The following is a 26,732-nucleotide window of genomic DNA, read 5'->3' as shown; positions in this document are numbered from 1 at the left end:
TTGGTACTTCCCAGCTCCGGTCACTTCAAGGAGCTGAAGCCCAGCGGGGTGACTCAGGCTCCTGGAGAGCAGCTCTGGGAAGCCCTTAGAAGGTTGGGTTTATAGTCTGAAGCGGGGGATTTGGGGTAACCCTCAGAGGTGGTTCAGCTTGGCCATGACACGAGCCGAAGAGTGATTGGGATCCATCTGTCAGCAGTCACGCCCAGCCTCAGCCAGGGCTGGGGAGTCCCTGTCTTTCACTACCCTGGCGCCCCCATCAGTTCTCTTCTGTTCTTCCTAGAGAGGGCATCCTCCAAGAGTGGAGCTCTGTAGCTGCCGCCGTGTCCTCACCTTCTTCCATACTTTCCCCAGTAACTCATCAAAAGACTCTCAGGTCCCCCCTTCCCCTCTTCCATGCCCTGCAGGCTCAAGTTGACCCAGACTCCATTCTGCTGTCCCTAAGGAGGGAGTGCGGACCCTCCTGCCCCAGGACTAGGGTCCTCACGCCTCTGCATCTCTGCTATTCTTTTTGAGCAGTCACTATTAACTACCACCACCTAGCGGCCAGCCGCGCGGCCTCGGTGGACGATGATGAGGAAGAGGAGGATAAACTACACGCGATGCTCTCAATGATCTGCTCGCGGAACCTCACAGCTCCCAATCCGATGAAAGGTTTTTATCCCTCCCCCTCTCCCTGACCCACCCCATCCTCCCGCCCCACCCCCCTGGGCCCACCTGCCACCCACCGCAGGGGCTCAAATGGCAGTGTTGGCATTATGGGACTTGCACCCAGGAGGCAGATCAGGGAGGGTGGAAGGAGGTGCTGGCAGGAGGGGACAGCACAAAATGCAGTTGACTCTGGGCTCCCCATTGAACGTGAGGAGAGGGCTTTGCACCCGAGAGGGAAGAGATTGACTGGTGGGAAGGTCTGATTATCTGGTTCCCTGTTGGAAATGAATGGCTCTCTGAGAGCCCTGTTCCCACTCTGGAGGGGTCATGCTGGCAAACCCAGGACAGTGTCTCTTTCTTTCTCTCCTGCTGGCTGGGAAGACGGGCCCTGTGCCTCTGACTCCTGACTTAATGGAAACAGGACAGAAGTACCAGGCCCCTCTTTAGCAGGGGTAGGGGCTGGACAGCTCATGGGGACAGGAGTCGCCTGTGGTCAGGTGAGGGGTCAGGGTCACCACGGAAAGAGACCCAGGGCTCAGTTTACCCAGCTGGCACTTGAGCATGAAATCTAGAAATATCTGTGCCAAGGATATAAGACAGATGTGTTCCCGCCCTCATGGACCTGACTCCAGGGTTACCAAGTCCCCCTCATTGGAAATGACAGGACAGTGCCCACAGCTCCTCTGTCCACCACTCCGCGCAGAGCTAGACTTGTAGAGAGGGACTGGTCAGGGGACCAGTGAGGGCCAGGCCCAGGTGCTCAGGGAAGATTGCTTCTGAAGGGCTGAGGCCACCTGTCTTGGAGATCAGGGGAAGCTCCCCATCCCCAGCATTCCCATGCCACAGGTTAATTTCTTTTTTTTCATTAAAAATATTTATTGTCCATATAGGAGCTAGTGGGAAAAGCTTCATCTCTCTTTTCTATACTCTAAGAATGACCAATTAAATATATAATCCCCAACCTTTTAGGAGATGAGGATAGGGTTTATACAACAAGTAGGAGAAGAAAGTTAAGACACCATTGTCCAGAATGAAGTGTCAACCCATCTCTATTTCATCAGACCTTAATGCAAACATGGAACCCTTTGATCCAATTGCCCTACCAAAGCACCTTGGTGCAGGGGGCATGACTGCTATCCATAGCCACATCCAACTGCAGACATTATAGCCAACGCTCGGAAGTCAATAGATTTCTATTAAATACACACACACACACACACACACACACACACACACACACACACACACACACACACACACACACACACACCCCACCCCTAATTTCAGCTTCTTTTAAATATTGGAACATTGAATTTGTGAGGTAGATTATTACAGTAATATCTTCCAATTTGTTTATGCCTCCCTGAATCCTTTTGAATAATTCCCTACCATTCTTCTAACTAATTAATTTATTTTTATTTTTAATTTTTTAAATTGAAGTGTAGTTAATTTACAATTTTTTTTTTTTTTGAGGCCACTTGGCTTGTGGGATTTTAGTTCCCCAACCAGGGATTGAACCCAGGCCCTTGGCAGTGAGAGGGAGGATCCTAACCACTGCACCACCAGGGAATTCCCTAATTTACAATGTTGTGTTAGTTCCAGGTACACAGCAAAGTGATTCAGATATATATTCTTTTCAGATTCTTTTCCATTATAGGTTATTACCAGATATTGCATATAGTCCCCTGTGCTATACAGTAGGTCCTTGTTGTTTATTTTGTATATAGTAATATATATATGTTAATCCCAAACTCCTAACTTATCTCTCCCCTCTGCCCCTGGCCACAGATTAATTCCTTCTCCCCTTTCCCTGCCCCTACAGGGGGCGTCTAGGAATATGTGACACTCTCCTTATGCTTCCACAAAATTCTGCCAAAGAACCCAGTTCCTTAGCTCAGCCACCAAGCCTGTAATGGGCGACCAAGTCCATGGCCTAGAACACACCTAGCACACCCTCAGCACAACTGCCAGCTGCCCCCTTACCCATCACATTCCTGTCCTTGTGCCTGCCCTCCCTCCCAGCCCTTCCAGTGGGACCTGCAGGCCAGCTGGTGGGAACTCGGGGGACCCTCCTCACTTGTCATGTTTTTTGCCTGCCACCTGGTTCCTTGCAAACCTGGGCTTGAGGCTGATGCTTATTTCCGGGTTAGCTGACTTGGAGCCGTGTGGGGAAGCTAAGTCAGGAGAGCCAGGGAGCCCCTTCTCACCCCACAAATTATAGTCAGGCTGGAGGCTGTGGGGGGCGGGAGTCCCAGTAGAACCCCTCATTAGTGGACCTGGAGACAGGAGGCCATCCCTGGCTGCTCTTAAGAGCTGAGGCCTCCAGGGTCAGAGAAGCTTACAGGGTCCAGAGGCCTCGGGGCTTGTTTGGGCATCCTCTTGGGGAACTCAGGGGTCAGACCGACCCAGTGTGTAGCCCCTGGGACCCCAACACTTGAGAGAGGGGAGGAGGTGTGGAAGCAGAATCAGCAGGTGGCTGGGGAGATGGTATGGGAGCCCCCATCTCCACTCCAGTCCATAATGACAACACTGTTGAGTCCATTCTGCTAGCCGTTGCTTTCCAGGCCTGCAACATGCTTGACTTGTGCATGTGACTCAAGTGGCGGGTGTCCAGACTCTCCTTCCCCCCTCCCCTCCTTTTCCCGCTGCCTCCCCACAGAGCAGAGATGCTGTTCACTCTAATTCTGCTCCAGGCCAGGCACCTTTCACTCGGAGTCTTAGGGGCTGTGGGGTTCAATCACCCTAACTGTTTTGCTTCAAACTTTCCTCACGCTCAGAGGAGAGAGTCAGAGTCAAAGCTGGCCCAGCAGACCCCCGTCCAGCCTGCTGCCCCTCGCCCAGTCACTCCAGAGCTCCAGCTGTCTGCACTGGGTTAATTCAGAGATGCAGTTGTTCAATGCTGGCTGGTTCAGCTCCTTCCTGGAGAATTAAGGTGAAGAGCATTGACCCAGGAGTCTGCCTTGGTTGGGCCCTGCTTTCTGGGCATGAACTCGTTTCCCTGTGTGCCCACCCTCTGCACCTGGCAACCCCCTGCCTGCCCGCCTGCTGCCTGCTGCCTACCTGGCTGGGCCTGCTCCTGCCACACACACCGCCCGCCGCGCACCCCCCCCCCGGCTCCTCCCACCACTGGCCTCTCTCCTGCCTGCTGCAGGGGCCTGAGCTGGGCTCCTGCCCCATCCCACCTGCATTTGCCCCCTCCTTCTTCTTCCCAGAGTCTCAGGCATGGCTTGCAACCCCTCACTCCCAGAGCCGCAGCCCCTCCACACCAAGTGTGTTCCCTTAATTTGCCTCCTGGTGGAGCTGAAGGGCCAGATATCTATAAAAATCCCAGCTGTGGGTCTGGGAAGAGAGCCCTGGGGCCAAGACAGGGCAGCCCCTGAGGGGACTGGAGGGGGTCAGCTCAGCCCTCCCCACCAAGGCACACCCAGAGCTGGAGTCTGGCTCCCACAAAAACCAGGCCTAGGTCTGCTCCAGACTCATAGCAGGCCAGGGCCCAGGCCATAATTCGCAGAAAAGAACTACTGCTTGAAAGAAGTCTATCATACACACAGCTCTCTCTCTCTTTCCTTGTCTTCTTCACTCTTCTCTTTCTCTCCCTCCTTCCTGGCGTCATCTCCTGGTCCTTTCACTTTCTGCCCTCACTTTGCTTCATCTTTGTGGCTCACTGGACCTGCCAGAGTCCCCCACAAGCAGTGCCTGCCCCACGTGGGCCTTCGAATCTCTCAAGGGTCTTGAGTTCTGATTCAGGCTAGCTGGGCCGGCTGAGGAGGCTTGGTCTGCTGTGGTGTAAAATTGTCCAAGGAGCTGTCTTCTGAAGCTGCACCGGGCACATTCTTCTGGATGGTGGAACGTGCGTGCCCAGCTGCCACCCTCATCCCCACAGTGGCCTGGCAGCCCTGGAAACTTTGCCCTTCCTGCCAGTCCACCTGCGTGTTTGCAGGAGGCCACCATGCAGTGCAGTCAGGCTAGGCAAGGATGGAGAACTCACCCACTGCTGCAAACTTGGGGGCACCTGGCCTGGGCAGGGAGCACTGCTCCTCCTTAGCCACTGGCCGCCAGGTCTAGAACCCTCAGGGGGATGAGGTCTGTGGACCAGGACTGGTGGCTGAGGGGTCCTTCAGGGGCTTTGATCGGTGGGCGCTCCTGGCATGGGAAGGTTCAAAGTTTGAAATGTTCCAGGCACCTTCCTGTGCATCCCAGAGTTTGCCCAAGAGGACCAGCCTGAATCCTGGAAGGCCAAGCCAGCTGGCAGCATTTCAGAGAGCTCAGGCTTTTCTTGTTCCTTCTTTTTTCTCCTCCCTCTAGAAAAACAAGTGTCTATTCCATTGCTTATAGCAAGATGGAGAGAATAGACACAATCATCCATGACTCAGTGAAAGTATCTTACCACGTTCGGAAAGACTAGGTGGGGGCTGGGAAGTGTCAGGCGCCCTCTCTCTCCACCACTTCCAACTCTGGGCTCTGGACCCTGGGCCAGGCAGGCACCACCCGCGTGGTTTTCCACCAAAGGGTGACTTCATGCTGCAGCTCTGGGCACAGAGGTGGGCATGCTGCAGGGTACTTGGGGGAGGAGACCTGCCGGGCCCTGACCACGGCCCCCTTCCTGCCCTCAGATGCTGGCGACATGATCGAGATGCAGGGCTTTGGACCCAGCCTGCCAGCCTGGCACCTGGAGCCCCTGTGCAGCCAGGGCACCTCCTGCCTCTCCTACTCCACCAGCAGCTCCCCATACGTACCCCCCAGCCCCTGCAGCTGTGTCCCCGACCGGTGAGTGGGTGTGTCCATCCGTGTGTATGTGTCAGTCTGTCCTTTGGGGCTGTGTCACTTGCCTGAAGAGTGATCTCTAGTCGGACACACCTGGGTTTGAATTTCACTTCTGCTCCCCATGTGACTTTGACAAGTTGCTGAATCTCTCTGAGCTTCTCCATTCCTGAGCCTCAGTTTCCTCATCTGTAAGATGGGGATAATACCCCCTTCTCCCTAAGGTACTTGTGAGGACTGAATGAGGTATATAACCCACATGAGTGCCCAGAGCTGTGCCTGGCACAGAGCAAGCGCTCAGTACCTGGAGCTCCCCTTTCCAAGGTGGACCTGGATCCTGCCGTCAGGCTGCCGTCTGAGGACACTCAGCAGGTATCTGGGCATCTGCCACGTGCCAGGAACAGTGTGTGAATGGCATTTGTGTGAGGGTCATGTGCCCACACTTGATGCTTGCCAACGGCTTTTTCACCAGTAACTTCATTTTTCTACCTGTCGACCCTCAGATGGCTCTCTCCATTTTCACATGAGGAAACCAAGATTCACTAACATGAAGTTAGTTGCCCAAGATCCCCTGGGTGGTTGGGGGCCAGGCTGGGCCCCCAGCAGCTCTACCCAAGGTAGCTGGCAGGGCCAGGGAGCCCTTGACATGCTTCTGGGTTGTAGATCCTGCTCCCTGCACCACCTGCCCTCTGAGCCAGAAGGTCCTTCCTTCTCACTCTTCCCTCCAGAGGAGCAGCCCTGAGTCAGCTTGATTCCGCAGGTTGCCCCTCAGGCTGCTGTGTGAGAGCATGAAGCGGCAGATCGTGTCCCGGGCCTTCTATGGCTGTGAGTGTGGGGAAAGGTGGGGCCGCAGGGGGTGGGAGCAGGGGCAGGGGGAGGCACCGGGACAGAGGGTCACGGCCTCCCGGCTCCCCCCCCACACACAGGGCTGGCATACTGCCGCCACCTGTCCACGGTGCGGACCCACCTGTCAGCGCTGGTACATCACAGCATCATCCCACCCGCCCGGCCACCGGGGGCCTCGGGGGGCCTCACCAAGGACGTGTGGAGCAAGTATCAAAAGGACGAAAAGGTGCACGCTCCGGGGTGCCAGGGACCGAGGCCGGCTCGAGGGGATGGGGGCCAGCAGGGAGAGCAGACCAGCCTGCTCTGTGAGTGGCTTTCACAGACCACATGGGTGTTCAGGTAAAAGGTGGTCCAGGGTCAGAGGTGACAGGCCAGGACTGATGGCCTTGGAGTGCCTGGGTCAAGGTAGAGTCTCACAACTAGGCCTGTGGGTTTCCACAGGAAGGGGACTGGACAGGAAGTCCGTTCTGCTTCTGCATTACTCCACGACCGTGAGGAAATCTCCTCGTCTCTCTGGGCTCCTTTTCTGCCCTGGAAGGAAGTGGGGTCGAAGTAGATCTGCATCCAGCTCTAGTCTGGGGGCAGGGAGGATGTGATGGTCCCAAAGCCGGGTTTGCCTGGGTTTCAGCAGAGTGACCAAACGAATCACTGTCCCCAGCCCCAGCTCTCAGGGCATGGGGTCGCCGAGCTGGGCTGCAGAGACTGCAGGGGCTGCATAGTCTTTCCTCCCTGGGTCCCTCAGAACTACAAGGAGCTGGAGCTGCTGCGGCAGGTTTACTATGGCGGCGTGGAGCACGAGATCCGCAAGGACGTCTGGCCATTTCTGCTTGGCCACTACAAGTTTGGCATGAACAAGAAGGAGATGGAGCAGGTGAGGGGAGCCTGTTCCCCATGGGGATAGGGAGATGGGGAGCCAGGCCATGGGAACCAGGGAGGGGGGGCCTCAGAAACCTCAGCCTCTTCCCGGCCAGAAAGAAACAGGGCAGAGGAAGATGTTAGAAGGGTGGCCCCACTGTCCTCACCCCAAGGCCCGACCCTAGTCTCCAGCTGTCCCAGGAGGACAGCTGCAGAGGAGGGCCTGGTGCACCCCTCCCGCCATGGTCACGCTGTGGTCTGAGTACAGGTGGATACAGTGGTGGCAGCGAGGTACCAGCGGGTGTTGGCGGAGTGGAAGGCCTGCGAGGTGGTGGTGAGGCAGCGGGAGCGGGAGGCTCACCCAGCTACGCTCACCAAGTTCTCCTCAGGCAGCAGCATCGACAGCCACGTGCAGCGCCTCATCCACCGAGACTCCACCATCAGCAATGACGTGAGCCCGAGGGCACCTGGGGGCCGGGGGCGGGGCCGCCAGCGCTGTAGGCCTGACCTCTAGTGTTCGCTGGCAGTGGAGCCCTGGAGAACGGCTTAGTGTGTCTGTGTCGCATTTTCTTCCACTGAAAAATGGGATGACGGTCCCCTGCTGCCCACTTCTCTGGGTGTCGCAGGAATAAAATGACATGGCGCGCTGTGTTCTGTTCTAATGGACTAGCAGAGGAGGATAAATTTATGGGGAATTAGGGAGGCTCTCCTTCTTTGTAGAGAGACTTGAAGGCTAGGAATGGGCCTCCCTAGGTTCTAGTCCTAGGTCCACTAGTGACAAGATGAATGACTTCTCCTCCCATCTCTGGGCCTCAGTGCCCCCTCTCAGCTCTACTCTCCTCTGATTGCAGAAGCTCCCGCAAGAGCTGTTGGCCAGAGACCAGGGGAGCACTTAACAGCAGTCCCACCTTATAGAGTTGACTATGCAAAGCCAGTTCACAGCCTGTGTGGTTCTTCTGGTCTCATCCCCGACTTTTAGGTGAACATCAAGTCCCAAACTATGGCTGCTGGGCCCAACCAGAACTGATAAGTTTCAGTTTTCAGGACATTGTTTCATTAACTTACGTTTTTTCTTTAAAATTGCCTCTTTAGATGGTGTATATTCTTGTTACTTAACTCCTTACTAATACTAACAGAGAACTCAAATTGGAGCAAGACTTAAAGAAATATAACTACCAAGGTACACTCTCCTTTCCATGGGCTTTGTTCTTAATCCCCTATTTGTGAACATACACTCTTTCTGCTTTGGGTTTTGTAAAATCCTGAGTCTGTACCAATGCCCCAGCTGCTTATCTTATGGACTCAAGTATCCTTCCTCACTGGCACTATTCTGAGGCTCTGAATTGCCTCAGAATCATGGCCGTACCTGACACTAACCTAACAGTGCTTCATGCTTCTTGCCCAAAGTGAAAAGTCTCTTTAAGCATTCCCTTCCCTACATAGTCCAAATAGAAAAACAAAACGAAACAAAACTGTACGTATGTCTCTTCTTTTCCCTGTGACTTATCTGTGGGAGTGTGGACTGTTTCAATCAGTAGAATATGTTTCTTTTCACTTCTTACCTCTCCTCAGTTTGTCTGCAGCTAATATAACCGATTAGGTACTTGCTAGAGAGGTTTCCTGCCTTGTACAGAGCATTTAGTACTGAAAATAAGGAAGAACTTATTTTTCCTAACACCTCCAGTCTGCCGCATCCATAGGCTGCCCCAGAGGCCACACCAAAGACACTATGGAAGCTGTCCTCACCCGAGGCAGCCTCATGACTTCTGTTTGTAGAGTGACACGCTGGCCATCGAGTGTCCAGGCCTCCGGTTCCCCTTCTTCCCTGCAGCAGCCACAGGAAGCGCTTCACACTTTTTCTCACCAGTGTGAGACCAGATGGGGCTGGAGACGGTGTTTTCATGTTTTCCTGGAGCCTGGTCAGCTGGGTCAAAGGGGGCACTTGGCACCCGGGGGAGGCAGTGCTAGAGGCCATGGGGTGGGAGTGGGGGTGTGAGGAGACTTCTCCGTCCCTCTCAGTTCTGACCCAGAAAAGAAATGCCGAGCTGAGGGAAGGTGCTGGAGTGCACGTGTGAGCCCCGCCCTCTTTGCCCCCACCAGGTGTTTGTCTCTGTGGATGACCTGGAGCCTGCAAGGCCCCTGGGCCCCGAAGATCCCAGACCAGAGCCTGAGCAGGGGGTGGGGGCCGGGCCCACTGGCACCACCATGGTGGAGCAACAGTCGGTGGAGTTCGACTCTCCAGACTCAGGACTGCCTTCCTCCCGCAATTACTCCGTGGCTTCGGGCATCCAGTCAAGCATAGATGAGGGCCAGAGCATGGGCTTTGAGGAGGAGGACGGCGGTGCGGAGGAAGGCTCTGACGGGCTGGTCCCTGCAGCCCAGGTCTCCAAGCCTCAGGACCCCAGCCAGGAGAAGGCCTCGCGGGCCGGCGAGCTGGAGGCCGGGGAGGAGCTCGCCGCCGTGTGTGCTGCTGCCTACACTGTATGTGGTCGTTCCCCAGGCACTGCTCTGAGCGGCCCCAGAGGCTGGGGATAGGGGCTGGCGGGGCGGAGGCTGGGGTGGCCTTGACTGTCCTGGAGGGAGGCACTGAGCCCATCTCTCAGCAACCCCACGGGACTCCGTTCCCTGAGTCCCTTGGTTCCCTGCCTTTGCTGCCTTCCTTTATTCGGGCATCACCTCCAGCCCCCAACTCACCCCTGAGGGCCCTCCGCTCCTCCAGATAGAATTACTGGACACCGTGGCCTTAAATTTGCACCGCATAGACAAGGATGTGCAGCGATGTGACCGCAACTACTGGTACTTCACACCCCCCAACCTGGAGCGGCTCAGAGACATCATGTGCAGGTGCCACTGTGGGGCTGGGCCCCGAGGGAGGCAGGGACCCTGCTCTGTGAAGGGTTAGACCCGGCAGCGCCCTGCCCCCCTGCCCTGTCCCCGACTCACGCTCGCCTGCCTCTGTCTGCTGTGCCCCCCACCCCACCCCCTCGTCATTCTCGAGGTCTTTCAGATCTCAGCTTTGGCCATGCTTCTCCAGGAAGCCTTAGAGGACCCCCACCCAGCATGTCAGGTGGTGATGGCCTGTCCAGCCTCTCTCCCTGAGCCCCTGGGGCCCTTGAGGACAGTGGCTATGGGTTGTTCGCCGTCGTGCTCCGGTGCTTTAGGGTCGCAGAAAGTCTGACCTCTGGGGAGCAGGCCGCTCTAGGGGCCGTCTCCCCAGGAGTTCCTGAGGGGAGGGGAGGATGGCGCACACCCACAGTGACTCCCCCGGCATTTCAGCTACGTGTGGGAGCACTTGGACACGGGCTACGTGCAGGGCATGTGCGACCTGCTGGCGCCTCTCCTGGTCGTCCTCGACAATGGTGAGGAGGGGCTGTTGGGATTGGGCTTGGGCCGACCCAAGCCGGGGAAAGGAAAAGGGGACGGCATGGTCTTCATGGGTGGGCACGTGAGCCAGCCCTGTCCCACTGCGGACTGAAGCTTTGGGGTCTCCTGCCTGGCCGGCCTCACTCCCACCTCCCCACAGACCAGCTGGCCTACAGCTGTTTCAGCCACCTCATGAAGAGGATGAGCCAGAACTTCCCCAACGGGGGTGCCATGGACGCCCACTTTGCCAACATGCGCTCCCTCATCCAGGTGAGGCCGGCAGCAGCCCGGGGGCAAGTGACCGGGCAGCTCCAGGCTCGTTCATCATCCACGGGGAGGCCGGGGAACGCTCCCAAAATGTTTTTTTACGTATAAGCTTAGTTCATTAAGAAAAAACCCCACCATTTTCAACCTTACAAATTGAGGAGGCGTGTCAGCGTGTGAACGCTTATGCTCATAAAAGTTCTGGCGAGTAGTGCAGTTGATGATGAAATCACCCAGAATGTGGCATCATTCCAGAGAGTACATCCCAGAGAGACAGGTGGGGCTGCAGAGTGCAGTCTGGGCGGCAGGGGCGGGAGCAGCTGCCAGGCGGCCAGGGAGGCACCGCAGGGGGGCCTGGGGGGCAGGGCGCTGGGGAGAGGCAGCACCGGTTCAGTCTGGCTCCCCTTCTCCACTCAAACCAGATCCTGGACTCAGAGCTGTTTGAACTGATGCATCAGAATGGAGACTATACCCACTTCTACTTCTGTTACCGCTGGTTCCTGCTGGATTTTAAGAGAGGTAAGGAGGCGGGCTGGGGAGTGGGCCTGGGGTCAGGGGCGGCGGGAGAGCCCTCTTCCCCGAAGTCAGTGGTTCTCAACCCACACTGTATTTTAGAACCCCCTGAGGAGCCCTGGGCCCCACCCAGCCCCAAACTTCCTAAGTGTGGTGATTTTAAAAGCCGTTAGGTGAGTCCACAGTGCAGCTAGGGTTGAGAATCACCCAAAGGCAATGGTTTTCAGAACTGTTTTCGAACCAAATCTTCCGAGCACCAAGGCCTATAGATGTGGCCTCTGCAGGAGGCCAGTGTACAGGAACTACAAGGGAGAAGGGTGGGCCTTGGCCTGGGGCACAGATCTGCTCTCCTGGAGCGGCTCCTGTGGTGGAGAGAGTCCCAGGACTCTGGCCCCTGGAGCTCTGTCGTCCCGGCACGAGGCTCTGTCCAGAGGCCTGTGGACAGCCAGGCCCAGCCTCTACCCCTCACTGTCCCCAGAGCTGCCGTACGAGGATGTGTTTGCTGTGTGGGAGGTGATCTGGGCAGCCCGGCACATCTCCTCGGAGCACTTTGTCCTGTTCATCGCCCTGGCCCTGGTGGAGGCCTACCGAGAGATCATCCGTGACAACAACATGGACTTCACTGACATCATCAAGTTCTTCAACGGTAGGAGCCACTCGGCCATTCCGGCTACCTCAGCAGGGGCGTGGGGGCCTCCACTCCGGGCCTGCACAGGGCTTGGGGGGCCCTCGGGAATACTGGCCCCTGCCCCGTAAGCAAATGTCAGGAGTCCAGGTGGAAACGGAGCAGGGTGGGCAGTCCCAGGGCTCCTCCCAGACTGCTGCCCCCGCTCAGTCATCCATGTTTCCCCCAGAGCGGGCTGAGCATCACGACGCCCAGGAGATCCTGCGGATCGCCCGGGACCTCGTCCACAAGGTGCAGATGCTCATAGAGAACAAGTGAGGGCTGTGGCCGGGGGGGTCAGCAGCCCGCCAGAGCCTGGGCTCCAGGCCCCTTTGGTCCCACAGAGGGAGGTGCAGGGGCGGCACAGCCAAGACTGACCCAGCCCCCAGCTGATCCACCTGCCCAACTGTATTCCTAACAAAGCGCTTGTGAGCCTGGGATCGGACTCCGGGCAGTGCTGGCCCTTCAGGGCGAGTCAGGGGCCAAGATGCCCTCAGGTCAGGACCGGGAAGGGAGGGGTCAGCCTCAGGCAATGGCTGCCATGGGGGACACTTACCCTGCTCCCCTCTCAAACACCTGGGGATAGTCCCACTGCCACTGGCAGCCCCAGCCTGGACAGCTCCCCATGGCCTCTCCTGGGGCCCTGGAGAGTTAGGAGGGCTGTAGTTGCCTGGACCCTACCTGGGTGGGTCAAGAGGACTCTGTACTGTATCTCTTCTGAGCGTCCCTCTGCAGGCCCCGTGCATGTGCACACACCAGCCCCAGTTAGAGCAGCCAGAAGGGCTGCCAGTTTGGGTGTGTGCCCTGGGTGCAGGAGACCTGGGCTGCATTCCAGGCCCTCCCCTGAGACTGCGGGACAGCCCAACAACATGGGCCCTGGGTGGGAGCAGCCCACCTCAGCAGCACTGCCACTGCCTTTGGCCACCTGAGGTGACCCCATGCACCGCACCCCCGGCCTGTACAGTGCACCCATGTGTATCTGTACAGTCCCACTCTTACCACCCTGCTCTTGCTTTATGCATTAGATGCATCCCCGAAAACTGTGTATCAGTGATGCTTTTGCCAGCAGAATGACCTGGCCTGTGGCAGAAGCACTTGCTCTCCAGGCTGATTCTTTAGGGAGGCAGTCCTGTCATGGCCTCCTCTCAGGGACGGGCTCCAGAGCTTGGGGCAGCCCACTGCCTATCCCAGGCATCTACTGAGTCCCTGAGGTGGAGGGGAGGGTGCTTGGATCTCCCCAGCTTGTCCTTGGTGAGAAGCAAGGCTAGCTCTTCCTTCCACATGCTTCTCAGGACGCCAAGGACGCTAGGGACCCACAAACCCCCTTAGAGGAGCCTCACTCATGGAGGTGGCTAGGAAGGGCCCAGCTCCTGACCCCAGACCTAGTCACACTGCTTGCTCTGTCATCCCCACTTCCCGTCTCATCAATACATGCAGGATAGGCCTTGTTCTGGGGCCAGGAGGCCATTCTGCCCTGGGGTTGGGCCTGCCCAGCTATCACTAAGGTCTGGAGACTTCCTGCATTTGAGAAACATGAGAAAGGGCCCAGCCACCCCTCTGCATCCAGCACAGTCTCCCCAGCCCAGCCCTGCCCCGGGCACTGCACCACCCGTTTGGAGGCCAGCCTGCCCCATTGCCCACCCACCAGGTGAGTCCTTGGCCTCCACCAAGCACAGTGGCCGTTGTGTGCCTGCCTTAGTGACTCAGTGGTTTTTTGAGGAGCAGAGTATGTATGTTTTTTGGCTCAGAAACTATACTCTTCAATGTAACAGACCAATAAACACAGCATTTGGCAATGCTTGAAGCTCTGGTGGCTATTTGTGGGCTGGCACTGGACCGTCAGTGACTGTTTGTGTTGGGGAATTCTGTAAGCTCCGGATTGAGCAGTAAAGAGGGCCAGCCCCACAAGGCAAGGATGGTGAAAAGAGAGAACTAAAGTTTCCAGAAGAGAGGGGCCTTGGCTGTGGAATGGTCCAGGGTGACAGCCAGACTCTAAGTACCTAGAGAGTTGAAGTAAGTCAGAAAGAGAAAGGCCTAGACTGACCAATGGCCTCTCCAGCCTCTGGATGGCATGTAAGTCCCTGCCCTGCCCCTTTCCAGCCTTTCTGCCCTCCGAGCTGGAGCTTGATGGGGAAACTACAAGACCTCCCGGCCTCTCTGGCCTTGGCTCCTGCCCATTGAGCACTGTCTTTGAGATGCCTGCTTCAGGCAGGAGTGTGGAGGGTGTAGTGGCAGGAGAGGTCAAACTCACTGAGGCATGGAGAGTGCTGGACTCAAATACCAGGTTCCCATCTGCCTTCCCCTGCCTCAGAGGGCCACTGCCCCATCAGCCATAGTTCCAGATAGAGGGCTGCAGTCACCAGCATGTTGTTTGGTGTAGAGGACACTAGCTTTCTGGGCATTAGGGCCTGCTGTCAACCCCCTCAGAGCTGCCCAGGCAAGGAAACCAGTTGACACCAGGAACCCTGTGGCCAGGACCTTATAAGCCCCTCAAGGAAACTCCTCTCCACCCACTAGCTGACCTTGTAGCCTGGAGCAATCAGAATTCCCTCTGCTGTAACATCTATTCATGATAAAAACTTACCAAAGTAGGTATAGAGGGAACATATCTCAACATAGTAAAAGCTATTTATGACACACCCATAGCCAACATAATACTCAATGGTGAAAAGCTGAAAGCCTTCCTGCTAAAATCTGGAAAAAGGATGCCCACTCTCACCTATTCTATTCAACACGGTATTGGAAGTCCTAGCCACAGCAATCAGACAAGAAAAGGAAATAAAAAAGTATCCAAATTGGAAAGGAAGAGGTAAAATTGTCAGTATATCAGATAACATAACTATATAGAGAGAACCCTAAAGACTCCACACAGAAACTACTAGAACTGATGAACAGAAAGCCCAGAAATAAACCCACACACCTATGGCCAATTAATCTTCAATAAAGGAGGCAAGAGAATGGAGAAAAGACAGTCTCTTCAGCAAGAGGTGTGTTGGGAAAGCAGGACAGCTGCATGTAAATCAATGAAGTTAGAACACTCCTTCACACCACACACAAAAATAAGCTCCAAATGGCTTCAAGACTTAAATATAAGACATGACACCATAAAACTCCTAAAAGAGAACACAGGCAAAACATTCTCTGACATAAATCATACCAATGTTTTCTTAGGTCAGTCTCCCAAGGCAATAGAAATAAAAGCAAAATAAACAAATGGGACTTAATCAAACTTATAAGCTTTTATACAGCAAAGGAAACCACAAACAAAACAAGAAGATAACCTACGGACTGGGAGAAAATATTTGCAAATGATGCAACCAACACAGACTTGATCTTCAAAATATACAAACAGCTCATACAACTCAACAACCAAAAAACAACCCAATCGAAAAATGGGCAGAAGACCTAAATAGGCATTTCTCCAAAGAAGACATACAGATGGCCAATAGGCACACAAAAAGATGCTTAACATCGCTAATTATAAGACAAATGCAAATCAAAACCACAATGAGGTATCACCTCACAGGTCAGAATGGCCCTCATTAAAAAGTCTACGGTCCAATGCTGGACAGGGTGTGGAGAAAAGGGAACCCTCCTATGCTGTTGGTGGGAATGTAACTGGTGCCACCACTATGGAAAACAGTATGGAGGTTCCTCAAAAAAGTAAAAATAGAGTTGCCATATGATCCAGCAATCCCACTCCTGGGCATATATCCAAAAAAAATTCTAATTTGAAAAGATACATGCACTCTAATGTTCAAAGCAGCACTATTCACAATAGCCAAGACATGGAAGCAACCTAAATGTCCACCAACAGAAGAATGGATAAATAAAAGGTGGTACATATATACAATGGAAAACTACTCAGCCATTAAAAAAAAATGAAATGATGCCATTTGCAGCAACATGGATGGACCTAGAGATTATCATACTAAGTGAAGTCAGACACAGAAAGACAAATACCATGTGATATCACTTATACGTGGAATCTAAAATTTGATACCAAAACAGACTCACGTAGACAACAAACTCATGGTTACCAAAGGGGAAAGGGGGGTGGGGGAGGGATAAATTAAGAGTTTGGGATTAGCAGATACAAACTACTATATACAAAAATAAACAACGAGGGACTTCCCTGGTGGTGCAGTGGTTAAGAATCCACCTGCCAATGCAGGGGACACAGGTTCAATCCCTGGCCGGGAAGATCCCAAGTGCTGCGGAGCAACTAAGCCCGTGCACTGCAACTACTGAGCCTGCGTCCTAGAGCCCGTGCTCTGCAACAAGAGAAGCCAAAGCAATGAGAAGCCTGCGCACCACAACAAAGAGTAGCCCCCGCTCTCCACAACTAGAGAAAGCCCGCATGCAGCAACGAAGACCCAACACAGCCAAAAAAAATAAAATAAATAAAATTTAAAAATGAACAGCAAGGTCCTACCATATAGCACAGGGAACTATATTCAATACCCTATAATAAACCATAATGGAAAAGGATATGAAAAAGAATGTGAAAGAATATCTACGTGTATGTGTATATATATATCTCTCTGAATTGCTTTGCTGTACACCAGAAACTAACATGACATTGTATGTAAATCAAGTATACTTTAAAAAAAAGAAAAAAAAATTCCCTCTGCTGTGACACTACCTGAAAGTTCACCAAAGGCCCCTGATAACTTGCCTGGAAGTGGCTGGTTCCTTCACACACTCCCACCTCTTCTCTGCTCCACCCAGAAGTGCTGGCACTCCCAGAGCCCAGACTGAGCTTCTAGGGCCAGAGCGAATCCCACAGCCGAAACGATGGGTCTGCTGGGGGCTGTGTGTGGAAAGAAGTAGCAGGAAGCATGAGTAAGGTACTATAGCCCTCAGCTGAAACTGGGTCATCACGGCCAGGGGTAGAGTCTTCATCTTTGTCCCCAGTGCTGGGCACAGCGTCTGACACTCAGGTAACGTTAACGCTTACCCCAGGCCTTCCCTAAAGTGGAAGGGACCGACGACTTCCTGGAGCTACCAGCAGAGGGAGCAAGCATCTCACAAATGAAAGGAGCTGCTAGCAGGCTGCAGGGTAGCGGGGAGGAGCACCGAGCCCGGCCTTTCTGGAGGTCGGGTCTTCAGAGAACGGGACCCTGCGGCACTCGTGGCCACTAGTCCCTTCCCCACGATGACATCCCCACGTGCATCCTCAGACCCACCCCAGGAAGAGAAGTTGAGTCAGTTCTCCGGGCTGCGGCTGGGAGCGGGGCAAGTGTCAGGGAGTTAGAGCGGTGGCCTGGCTGGTGTACAGCTTGGCCCAGCTAACTGCTCCCTGATCTCACTCTCCCTTACCTCCCCACCTACCAGCCTGCCAAATGGGTGGCTTCTCCTAAACTGGGGAGAAAAGATGTCGTTACAAGGACCAAGGTCTTCAAGGCCCAGCCTAGGACATGGCTCTTTGACCCCTGACCTCCAACTTCATCTTCTTGTTCCTTTCCCTGAAAGGACAGCCTTATAGACTCCCCAGATGACCTGTCCTAACTACAACCCCAGAAGTACACCCTGTCTCAGGAAGCCCTCCTGTGAGCGGATCCTCCAGCTTTCCCACTGGAACTTTCTGGAGTTCAGGATCCCCGACTCCACGACAGACCCAGGGCAGGGTGGCATGTGCCTGGGGACAGCTCTGCACCAGCTGAGATCGGACTGCAGCTCCACGCGGTCCCCGGCTGGTCATGTGACCTTAGCAAGTCACTCAGCCACCCCGAACCTGTTTCCTCATCTGCTATTTCTTGGCCTATTTACTTCACCGAGCTGTTAGGAGATGAAACAAGATAAGTGTTTGTAAAAATGGTTTGAGGAAGTGTAAAGTATTGCAAAAGCATGAGGAAGACCAGAACTGCAGTTCTCAGAGCTTGAGGACTGAGCCTTGGGATCAGAACAGTAAGGTCCCTCATCTTTTTTCTAAACTCCATCAGCCTGGAATCTACTTGAAGACCCTGCCCCCAACCCATCAACAGGGAAAGGATGCTACTGCTTCTTGCTGGAGGTCCTTCCCTGAAGGTCTCTGCCTCCTTTTGCAACAAAATGACCCAGATGCTGCAGGTGGCAGCTCCGTCTCGGGTTTCAGTGCAGGTTTATTTCAATTTTATATTTTATTCCAGGCAAGTGCTTATTACATGGATAGTATTCATGTCTCAATACCTAATGTCTTGGAGCATGAACAGCCACTAGAATACAGTTCAATAGTAAAAATACAATATGTACAAAATTAGGGTTTTTGTAGTTTTTTTGTTTGTTTTTTCCCACACAGCAGATGTATCCAAACACATAAAAATCTCTACAGTCTGGGGTCGCTACGATTTATATTTTAGGAAACAGAGACACAGTGACCAAGTCCTCACTGTAAACAAGGGCCACCTCTTTTGGGGATGGGGGTGGGACTCTGGGATGGGGGAAGAAGCAGCTGTTCCTGGAAAGGGCAGGGGTTATGGTGACCCCTAATTCCCTTCCAGGAATTCCCTGCCCTTCTTTGCACCCCCCCCTCCAAGGAACCAACCTCCCCATCTCCCCGAGGTAAAGACTCCCAGCCAGTGAGCCACTCTGAACATCAAAAAGTAAAACACGCATGAGAGGTAAGATGTGTGTGTGTGTTTGTGTGCGTGCGCACGTGCGCACGCATCCCCCAGGCTGGAAGGGCTAGGGAGGGGAGGGGCAGGCGGTCCACGGGGCGAGGACAGATGTGGTCCTGACAGCTCTCAGGGGAGATGCCCAAAGAAGGGCTGGGTGGAGGCTGCCCTCTTGGGCACACAGCGTCACAGCGTTCACGAAAACAACAAAAACAGCAACAACACCCATCGTCACCAATCTGGACATAGTCATTCGGCACTAGATTCCGAGGCCCGCACTGCTGCAGTGGGGGCGGGGAGGGGCAGGGGCGCGGGCGGATGAGGTATCTGTGCAGGCCCGAGGGGCAACTGGCTAACAGGACAGTTTCAAGGTGAGCAGAGCTGAGAGGAGGATGGCTCGCCAGTACTTCTCTGACTGTTCCTGGGGGCCAGGCCTGCCCTTCTCCCTCTGCTCTTTCCAACATAATCACACCAGGAAGAGTGAAACCAGCTCTGCCCTAAACAGGGTGGTAGTGGCACTGGCTGCAGGTGCAGAAAGGCGGCAAGTGTGAGGTGGGAGCCGCAATTGGGGGGTGGGGGTACAGGGTGCCCTCGTAGAAACCTCTGAGGTGTCCAGAAGGCCTTCCCTTTCCCCACCCCGGGAGACAAGGAAACAGCCCCCAGGGAGGTCTCCAGGACCAAAAGGAACTGAAAGGGAGCTCTTAGGTGGCTCAATCTATTCAAGACTTTTGCTGGCCTCCTCAGTGTCCCCCTCCCCAGGCTGTCATTTCAAACTTCACACCCAGGAACACTGGCTTCCCCCTCCACAGACACTCTGAAAGGCCATTGGTGAGTGTCCAGGTGGGGAGCCAAGTGTGCACATGTGTAACTGAGTGTGTCTGACACAAGGCCACTTGTAATAAGTATGCACATAAAAGAAGCCAAAGCAGTCTGCTGAGGCGAAGGCAGGGAAAACTGTCCCCTACACACAGGCCCCCTTGCTCCTCCCCACCCCAAGCTCAGCCCCGCCCTTGGCCCAGCTGAGGACCTTTCCTCACAGGAAGGTGGTGGCACACAGCAGCCCCCACTGGGAAGGGCAGGCTCAGAACAGCCCGCTGGAGAAAGGGGGACATTCAGAGGAAAGAAAGATGGTGCCGGAGACCGAGAAGCTGGGTCAGAAGCAACAGTCCTCCCGGATCTGGCCATGCTCCCTCCCCACAAGTCCCCAGGGCCAAGCCCCTGGATTTTAACTTCCTGATTACCTCAACAGCGTGGCTTCAGGCTCCTGGAACCCAGACCAGACACTGGTCCGTCTCCCAGGCAGCAAGGAGGCATCCAGGTGTACTCATCCCTCCAGGGAGTGCACAGTACCAGAGGCCAGACCTCCTCTCTACTTTCTGAAAGCCAAGAGTCAAGTCCAGGGATGGGGACAGGGTCCAGAGTACCCTCCTCTTAGTCCAGACCTGGCTGGAGGTCAAGGGGGGGGGGCAGGAGGAGACAGCCAAGCTCCTCCTTCCCCGCCCCCACCCTCAGCCTGCCTTCCTGAAGACAGGAGCCCAGTGGCAAGGGTTGAGGGGCTTGGGAAGCTTGGCAAGGGCTTGGGTTTGGTTTACTTCTTAGTAGAGAATTGTCTTTACTAGTTTGTTGTGATGAGTCACAATGACTGCAACCAGGTTGGAGAGCTCCAAGCTGGGGCACCCACCTGTCTGGAATCTGTGGGACTCTACACAAGCCACATCCTAGGATCTGTCACCTGTACTCAGAGCAGGGGCCCCTCAATCCCCAGCTTTCCAGGCCAAGTTGCTTCAGTTCTGCTTCCCCCCTTTCCCCTCCAGAACCCAGGGAAGAGAAAGCTGAGGTTTGGGAGGGGAGGGCCCGGGCGCTCAGCCATCTCACCAGACAGAGCAATAGCAGCAGCGGCAGCAGCACAGGAAGGCTGGCAGGGCAGGGGAAGCGGGAGAGCGCGACGTCCACATCGCACGGTTCCGGGGGGAGGGGCGGGGGACGGACGGCGCTGGAGCTGGAGAGCACGACGCCCACATCGCATGGTGGTGGGGGGGAACGGCACTGGAGCTGGAGAGCACGACGCCCACATCGCATGGTTTCCGGGGGTGGGGGTGGGGGTGGGGGACGGCACTGGAGCGGGAGAGCACGACGTCCACATCGCACGGTTCCGGGAGGGGTGGGGGGGACGGCACTGGAGCTGGCACCAGGCTGGACAGGCGGCACCGTTGCCAGAGTGTCTCTCATCACTTTGTCAAGTCCTAGTGCAGTGGGCTGACCCCCTGCCCTGTGCCCAGCTCCCTGGGGAGGCCCCTCCCTCCCCTGGCTCAGAGTCTCTGCACCCCCTTCCCCTAGGAGGCCTGGGGGTGGGTATGGGTGGGGCGGGCCTGGGCCCGGCTGGAATGTGTGGAGCTGGTGGGTGGGAGAGTGGGGGACAGGTCTCCCTCCCTGCCCCCACAGGGGGCCTCTGAGCGGCCTCATCCTCAAGCCAGCTTGAGCGTGCTGACCGGGAAGGAGGGCATGGTGACCATGGTCACAGGGTTGAGCACTGTCTGGCCTACCAGCTGGGGGTGGTGCACCACCTGAGCCCCTACGGCTGGCTTCGCCATGACTGTGGCCGGGGGCCCCAGCCCAGCCGTGCCATTCACTTGCTGGTGTGAGAGGGTGTGGGCGATGTGGCTCACCGCCACGGGCTGGCTCACCGCCACGGGCTGCGGGTACAGGGGCAGCTGGGAGCCAAGGTGGGCCACGTGGTTGAGGGCGGCAGGGTGCACCGTGATGTGGCCAATGGGGGGTGTGGCGGGTGCCAGCTGCACAGCAGGGCTAGGGGCCGAAGGGGCGATGTGGGCGATGTGCTTGCCACCCGGCCCCTGCAGAACATGGTTCACAGTCTGGATGACTGAGGCGTGGGTGGTGGCGGTGTGGGCAATGACCGTGGAGCCTCCCCCGGCCGCAGCCACCAGATGGGCTGGAGCGGGCACCAGCGTTTGGGCCGGGGCAGCTGGGGGAGGGGGAGGGGCTGGCAGAGGTGTCTTCTGCTGTGGCGGCGGCGGCTGCTGCCCGGGGAGGTGGGCAGGAGACAGGGCCACAGGCTGGGGGTGGGGAGGCAGAGGTGCGGGCACGGTGCTGGGCGGTGGCTTCGGCAGCTCCGGGCGGGGGCGATGGCTCAGCTTAGGTGGGCCCAGGCCAGCCTGGTCCTCCTCCATATCCTCGTCTATGTTGTCCTCGCCCTCTGTGGGGGGGCACGCGGATAGGCACAGGTCAGAAGGGCTTGGCAGGGAGAGCCTGGAGGAGCAGAGGACCCTGGGGTCCCGTGGACTTTACGGGGCTGGGGCGGGGCCGACACGGAGCGGGTCGGGGGTGGAGCTCACCAGAAGCAGTGGAGGTGGAGGCCTGGTCGTCGTCAGGCTGGCCCGTCTGCCTGAGCACGCGGTCGATCTCCAGCACGTCCATCCACTGGCTCAGCTCGTGCTTGAGCTCCGCCAGCCGCTGCTGCGTGGCAATCTTTTCCCGCGCCAGACGCTCCATCTCGTGTTCATATTCTTTCTCCTTCCTCTTCAGGGACTGGAGAACAGAGCCAGTAACAGCAAGGTATCCTGAGCGGCAGCCATGGGGCCCACGGTACCACAAACACCTCCCGCCACCGCCCTCATCTCCAGATCACCTGGCCCCCAGGGGCAGCTGTGCAGTGACCAGGGGCCCAGGCGGACAGGGGCTGTTGGAGAGCACATCTGCCTCGTGGTCCACGGCTCTGCCTAGGGAGGCCCAGCATCTGGCAACCGCGGGCCCTCAGGCAGGTGCGGACCCAGGTCAGTCCCTCCCCTACCCCCACATCAACTCCGTCCTGAGGGGCTTCGCTGCCTCTTGCCCCATCCACCGTCCTGGCGGCATCTCCCTCCATTCTGCAGAGCAGAGCGGAAAGGGTAACAGACTTCTCAGTGGTGCCCAAGGCCCCCGCTGTCATTCACACCATCCTGTCACTCACGGATGCCACAAGCTACCCTCCATGGAACCCATGCCTCAAAGATCCCCAGACTATCCTGCCCTTCTCTCCCCTTCATCATTCACTAGTCTCCTTAACTTCAATACCCTTGGAGAATGAACCACCAGATTTTGAGACCCCCATCTCATCTCCTTGACCTTCTCTATGTTATCCCCAACAGCTGCTGGCTGTGCACCTCCTCTCCGACCTCCTGGGCTCCTCCCCACGGTGCCCACCTGTGCCACCTCTCCACACCTCTCTACGTCCACGCTGCCCGCAGCCCTCCAGACGCCCCAGGCTGCTGAGCTACCCCGGGCCCTGCAATGTGCCCCTCCTTCCACACCTGGCCGAGCTGCCCCGGCCAATGAGAAACAGCTCTTGCGAGGACAGCACTGTTGCCTCCACCTGAGCACCCCTGGAGAGGATCCGTCCTTTACGACAGGTCGCAGGTGGCTCCTCCCACGTGACACTGAGGCTACCCACTTCACTAAGAACACTGGAGAGAGCTCCCTTGTCCACGGCACCATCTCCCTTTCAACTCCCCCAGGGCCACAGGCAAGCTCTCAGGTCGACCGTCTCGCAGGTGCTGGATGCCCCGCTACCCAGACTGTGGCAATGCTCCCCTGTCAGAAGTGTCTCCAGTTTCCCTGTGAACGATGCTTATTAGCAGCTCTGAATTGCCAGCTCCTGCCCTGTTTCTCAACTCCCTTCCACACCGAAACTCTCATCTTGTCCTCTGTGACCGCCCGACTAACACTTTATTAAACCATCTCATCTTAAATCTTGCAGGCCTCCCTGTTGCCAGCTTTTCCTCAGCCCAGGCACGTCATGGCTGCTGGGTCCACCAGACAGCAAGGACAATCTTGCTTGCTGCCCCTCGAGTCTCTTACCTGACCTGCTCCTGAGCTTCTAGCTTCCAAGGCTTGCCATTCACAGCCAAGTGTAGAGCCCACTGGCTCACACACACATCCTCCCTTCTCACCCCTACAGGTCTTACCTGCTTGTGCTCCAGAACCACCACTGGGCCCCCACCTCCTCACTGTCCATCCCCATCCCACGTCCTCCCAGTACATCCTCCTGCCCTCAAGCCCTTCTTGGCACTGGCACACCTCTGAGCGTTTAATGAGACTGTCAGCATTGAGACTGACGCTGGCTCACACAAGCCCCTAAATAGTCCACATTTTGTTTTTCCATCTCAATACATGCTGTCCCTGTCCAACCCTGGGAGCGGGGCAGACTGTTCTGCGGCTACCTTATATCCCCTAAGGCCGCCAGTGGCCAGGACAGAGCCATGAGTGATGCCTTAGCCTCGGGGGAAGGATCTGTGACGACCCGAGGGTGTTGGTACCCACCTCTACCCTGTCTCTCCGCCTCATTACAGGAGAATCACAGTCTCTCATTAGACTTGAGTTTCCTGATTCCAGTTCCTTCGGGCAATTTTGCAACAGCTTCTCCTGACTGTTCACCTGACCTCCCAGGCACAGCAATGTTTTCAACTCCACACACCAGCTAGGCCCAACTTCCCCACACTCCCTCCTGCAGCCCCAAACTGCTTACATTCCTGGCCTCACCAGTCAGAGATGCCTCAAACATTAATGCCTGACACGCAACCCAGACACAGTGATGCTCCGTACTGACCTGAGATCTGGCAGCTTTACACCTTTTATACTTGTTGCCAGTCCCAGGCCACACACAGCTCTATCATCCTGGCTTTGAGATTAACCTGTCTCTCCCCATACTTCTGCCAGAAAGATTCCCCACCGCCCCGATTTACTGACACACACGCACACACATCTGGCTTCTCACCTGGTTCTACCCTGAGAGGCCAGTGCTAGACATGCCAATTGGATGGAGCCACATTAATGATGAGGCCTGGGGTGAGTCAGCCCTCACTCAAACCTGGATGCAGGGGGCTGGAAGTGCCTGTCCTGAATGCTACCTGCTAGCTAGCAGGGAGCATAGACTGCCGGCTCAGGAAGAGAGGATGTCAGGGGCCAAAACCTCCACTTCTCACCTAGTCCGGCTCTCCACAGACCTAGAGATCCCTAGAAAGCTTTCCCAGGGTCTAACTTTTGTCCCCATTGCTTCATTCTAAACCCATTTCCTTTCTAAGACTACCTGGATGCATGGTTTGGTACCTGCCTACTCCTCTTCCTGTTTCTGTCCACTTCACTGATACTGTCTTCAAATCCTTTACTACCTCCAAGGTACTGTGGGTCTGGCTGGGGGCTACAGCCTTCCCATAGCTTCCCACCCCAGCACACAACCAAAGCCCTCAGTCTCCACACCCTACGTGGTCTCTCCAGTACTCCCTTCCAACTCCCATCTGGTGCCCTGCTGCCTCCATCTCTGCACAGCAACCCTCCTGACCACCTTTAACTTCCAAAAATGCATCCTGCTTCCTCCTACTAGAGAAACTTTGGTCTGCACTGGGCTTTCTGCCCTCCACTTGTCTCGGTCACCCTGGCCTTCAGGTCCCAGCTCAAATGCCCCTTCCTCAGCAGCAACTTCCCTAACTCCCCAGAACAGATCCTGTGACCCCTATCCCTACTATGCCCTCGTAACAGAGTTCTCTGTTTGGTTATGTGATACTCTGCTGCAAGACCAACCTAAGGACAAAGATCCACATTTTTTACTTTGCTCCCCACTTTCTAGCCTCCCAATCAGACGCAGGGCTGTCCAAAAGTACCTGAATGAGTAAATGGATGAAGCTGAGAATTTATAGAGAGCCTTGCTAAGTTTTCCAGCATTTCTGCTTCCACTGCTAGCCCCAGGACAAGTATCTCTTATGGACAGCTTGGGTCCACCTTGCTTCCCACTCAGCCCAGCCCCAAATCCCAAGTCTGCTGGCTCTACCAAATCTCTTATTTCTGACTTACTTTCAAATCCACCGTCTCGCAATCAAGGCTTCCGGACCTAAGTATGTGCCTACAGGGAGGAACGCGCCATTCCATCCTTCCTACTTCTCAATAATTGCTATCAAGTTAATATTTATAGACGGCCCATCCTCCTCACATCCTTATGACGAAGATACTATTGCTTCTTCCCACTTAGCATCATCGCAGTGCAGAACAGGAAACCGATATTCACAGAAAATGTCAAATAATTTAGACAGGGGTTTGCTCCTGGTATACATGACTTCCTACGGCTGAAAGACTAGCAATTTAGACTCAAGCCCAAGTTCTGCAGAAACATCCCAGAAAAAACCCTGCCGGGGATGCTCACCTCTGAAAACCGAGGCTGGGTCCCCTCCCTCTTCCTCCCTCCAGTCTCTCTCCCATTACCTCTCTGCTGCCGAGGCCCCGCCCCTCCCGGAGCACGCGCGCACCCACGCGGACCCGGCTTTGCTGCGTCACTCCCCACAGGCCGCACCCTCCCTCCGCGCGCGCAGGAGTCCCGCCCCCTGCCCAGCTCTGCCAATCGGCGGGCCCGGCCCCGCCCCTCCCGTGCCGGGAAGCTGCCTGGAAGCGCGCCAGCCCCTCCACCTCGTCCGGAGGGCGGGCGGAAGGGCGCGCGTTGGCGGAAGGCGGGGAGGGAACTGCCGGCTGGAAGCAGGCCCGAAGCAGCGCCTCCGCCCCCCTCCTTCAACAAGTCTGGCTCCGGTTACCTCAGGGCTGTGACCCCTGAGGTAGTTGAGGCCGGGGGAAGGGTGGCCCACCCGGGCCGTGATGCCGCCCAGCCCCCAAGCTTCCCAAGAGCGCCGACTGGGAGACCCTGAGGCTGCCCCGCTCCCGCAGCCCGGGAGCCCTAAGTCCCTCCCACTCCCCAACGGCTACCTCCGGCTCTGTCTCCAGGGCAGCCGAGCATGGCCGTTCGCCCCACCCCCACAGCCTCCTTCCCGGCACGCGGAACCCTCGGCCGGTTTCCAGGGAAACCGAAACTCGGGCCGTCACGGCAACGGTCTTATCTGGCGGTGGCCCACTACCCCCGTACTGCAGAGAGGAGCCAATGCCCAAAGGCAAGGGACACACAGCCAGGAGGGTCCCTTAAAAAAGATTTTCTTTTAAACCCTGAAGGAAGGAGAACGTAAGTCTTTAGGTTCGGTGACCCCGGGGCTTCTCGTCGTCCAGACTGCCGCATTGCCCCCTCCCCTAGGTTTACCCCCCAAAGTCAGGTGGTGGCACCTCCGTGCGCTTACTGCAAGGATCTAGGTCCGTCTGGGCTACAAGTCGCGGGTGGGGGGGAGGGGGGGAAGAGGTGTTCCAAGGGCGCCACCCTGCGGAACGAGCCACGCCCAGCCCCCCCCCCGCCCGGTGAT

General features: G+C 56.1%; 2 protein-coding genes across 2 annotated transcripts in view; one reads left to right on the top strand and one right to left on the bottom strand.

The window, feature by feature from the left end:
• Positions 1-13,443, top strand: part of SGSM2 (small G protein signaling modulator 2) — a 35,770-nt gene extending 22,327 nt beyond the window's left edge. The window contains exons 12-23 of the mRNA XM_028498636.1: positions 5,262-5,415; positions 6,170-6,234; positions 6,336-6,481; positions 6,998-7,126; positions 7,379-7,561; positions 9,211-9,591; positions 9,830-9,954; positions 10,387-10,469; positions 10,634-10,743; positions 11,160-11,256; positions 11,729-11,896; positions 12,105-13,443. Of these exons, the coding sequence (XP_028354437.1) occupies positions 5,262-5,415; positions 6,170-6,234; positions 6,336-6,481; positions 6,998-7,126; positions 7,379-7,561; positions 9,211-9,591; positions 9,830-9,954; positions 10,387-10,469; positions 10,634-10,743; positions 11,160-11,256; positions 11,729-11,896; positions 12,105-12,193 (1,730 nt within the window). The 3' untranslated portion in view covers positions 12,194-13,443. The remainder of the gene's footprint in view (positions 1-5,261; positions 5,416-6,169; positions 6,235-6,335; positions 6,482-6,997; positions 7,127-7,378; positions 7,562-9,210; positions 9,592-9,829; positions 9,955-10,386; positions 10,470-10,633; positions 10,744-11,159; positions 11,257-11,728; positions 11,897-12,104) is intronic.
• Positions 13,444-17,916: 4,473 nt separating this feature from the next.
• The window catches only part of MNT (MAX network transcriptional repressor), a 13,612-nt gene continuing 4,796 nt past the window's right edge, over positions 17,917-26,732 (bottom strand). The window contains exons 5-6 of the mRNA XM_028498094.2: positions 21,864-22,056; positions 17,917-21,724 (exon numbers count right to left, since the gene is read on the bottom strand). Of these exons, the coding sequence (XP_028353895.1) occupies positions 20,976-21,724; positions 21,864-22,056 (942 nt within the window). The 3' untranslated portion in view covers positions 17,917-20,975. The remainder of the gene's footprint in view (positions 21,725-21,863; positions 22,057-26,732) is intronic.

The sequence above is a fragment of the Physeter macrocephalus genome, chromosome 14 (assembly GCF_002837175.3).
Source record: "Physeter macrocephalus isolate SW-GA chromosome 14, ASM283717v5, whole genome shotgun sequence".
NCBI classification, from domain to species: domain Eukaryota; kingdom Metazoa; phylum Chordata; class Mammalia; order Artiodactyla; family Physeteridae; genus Physeter; species Physeter macrocephalus.
This window is presented reverse-complemented; position numbering and strand designations above follow the sequence as displayed.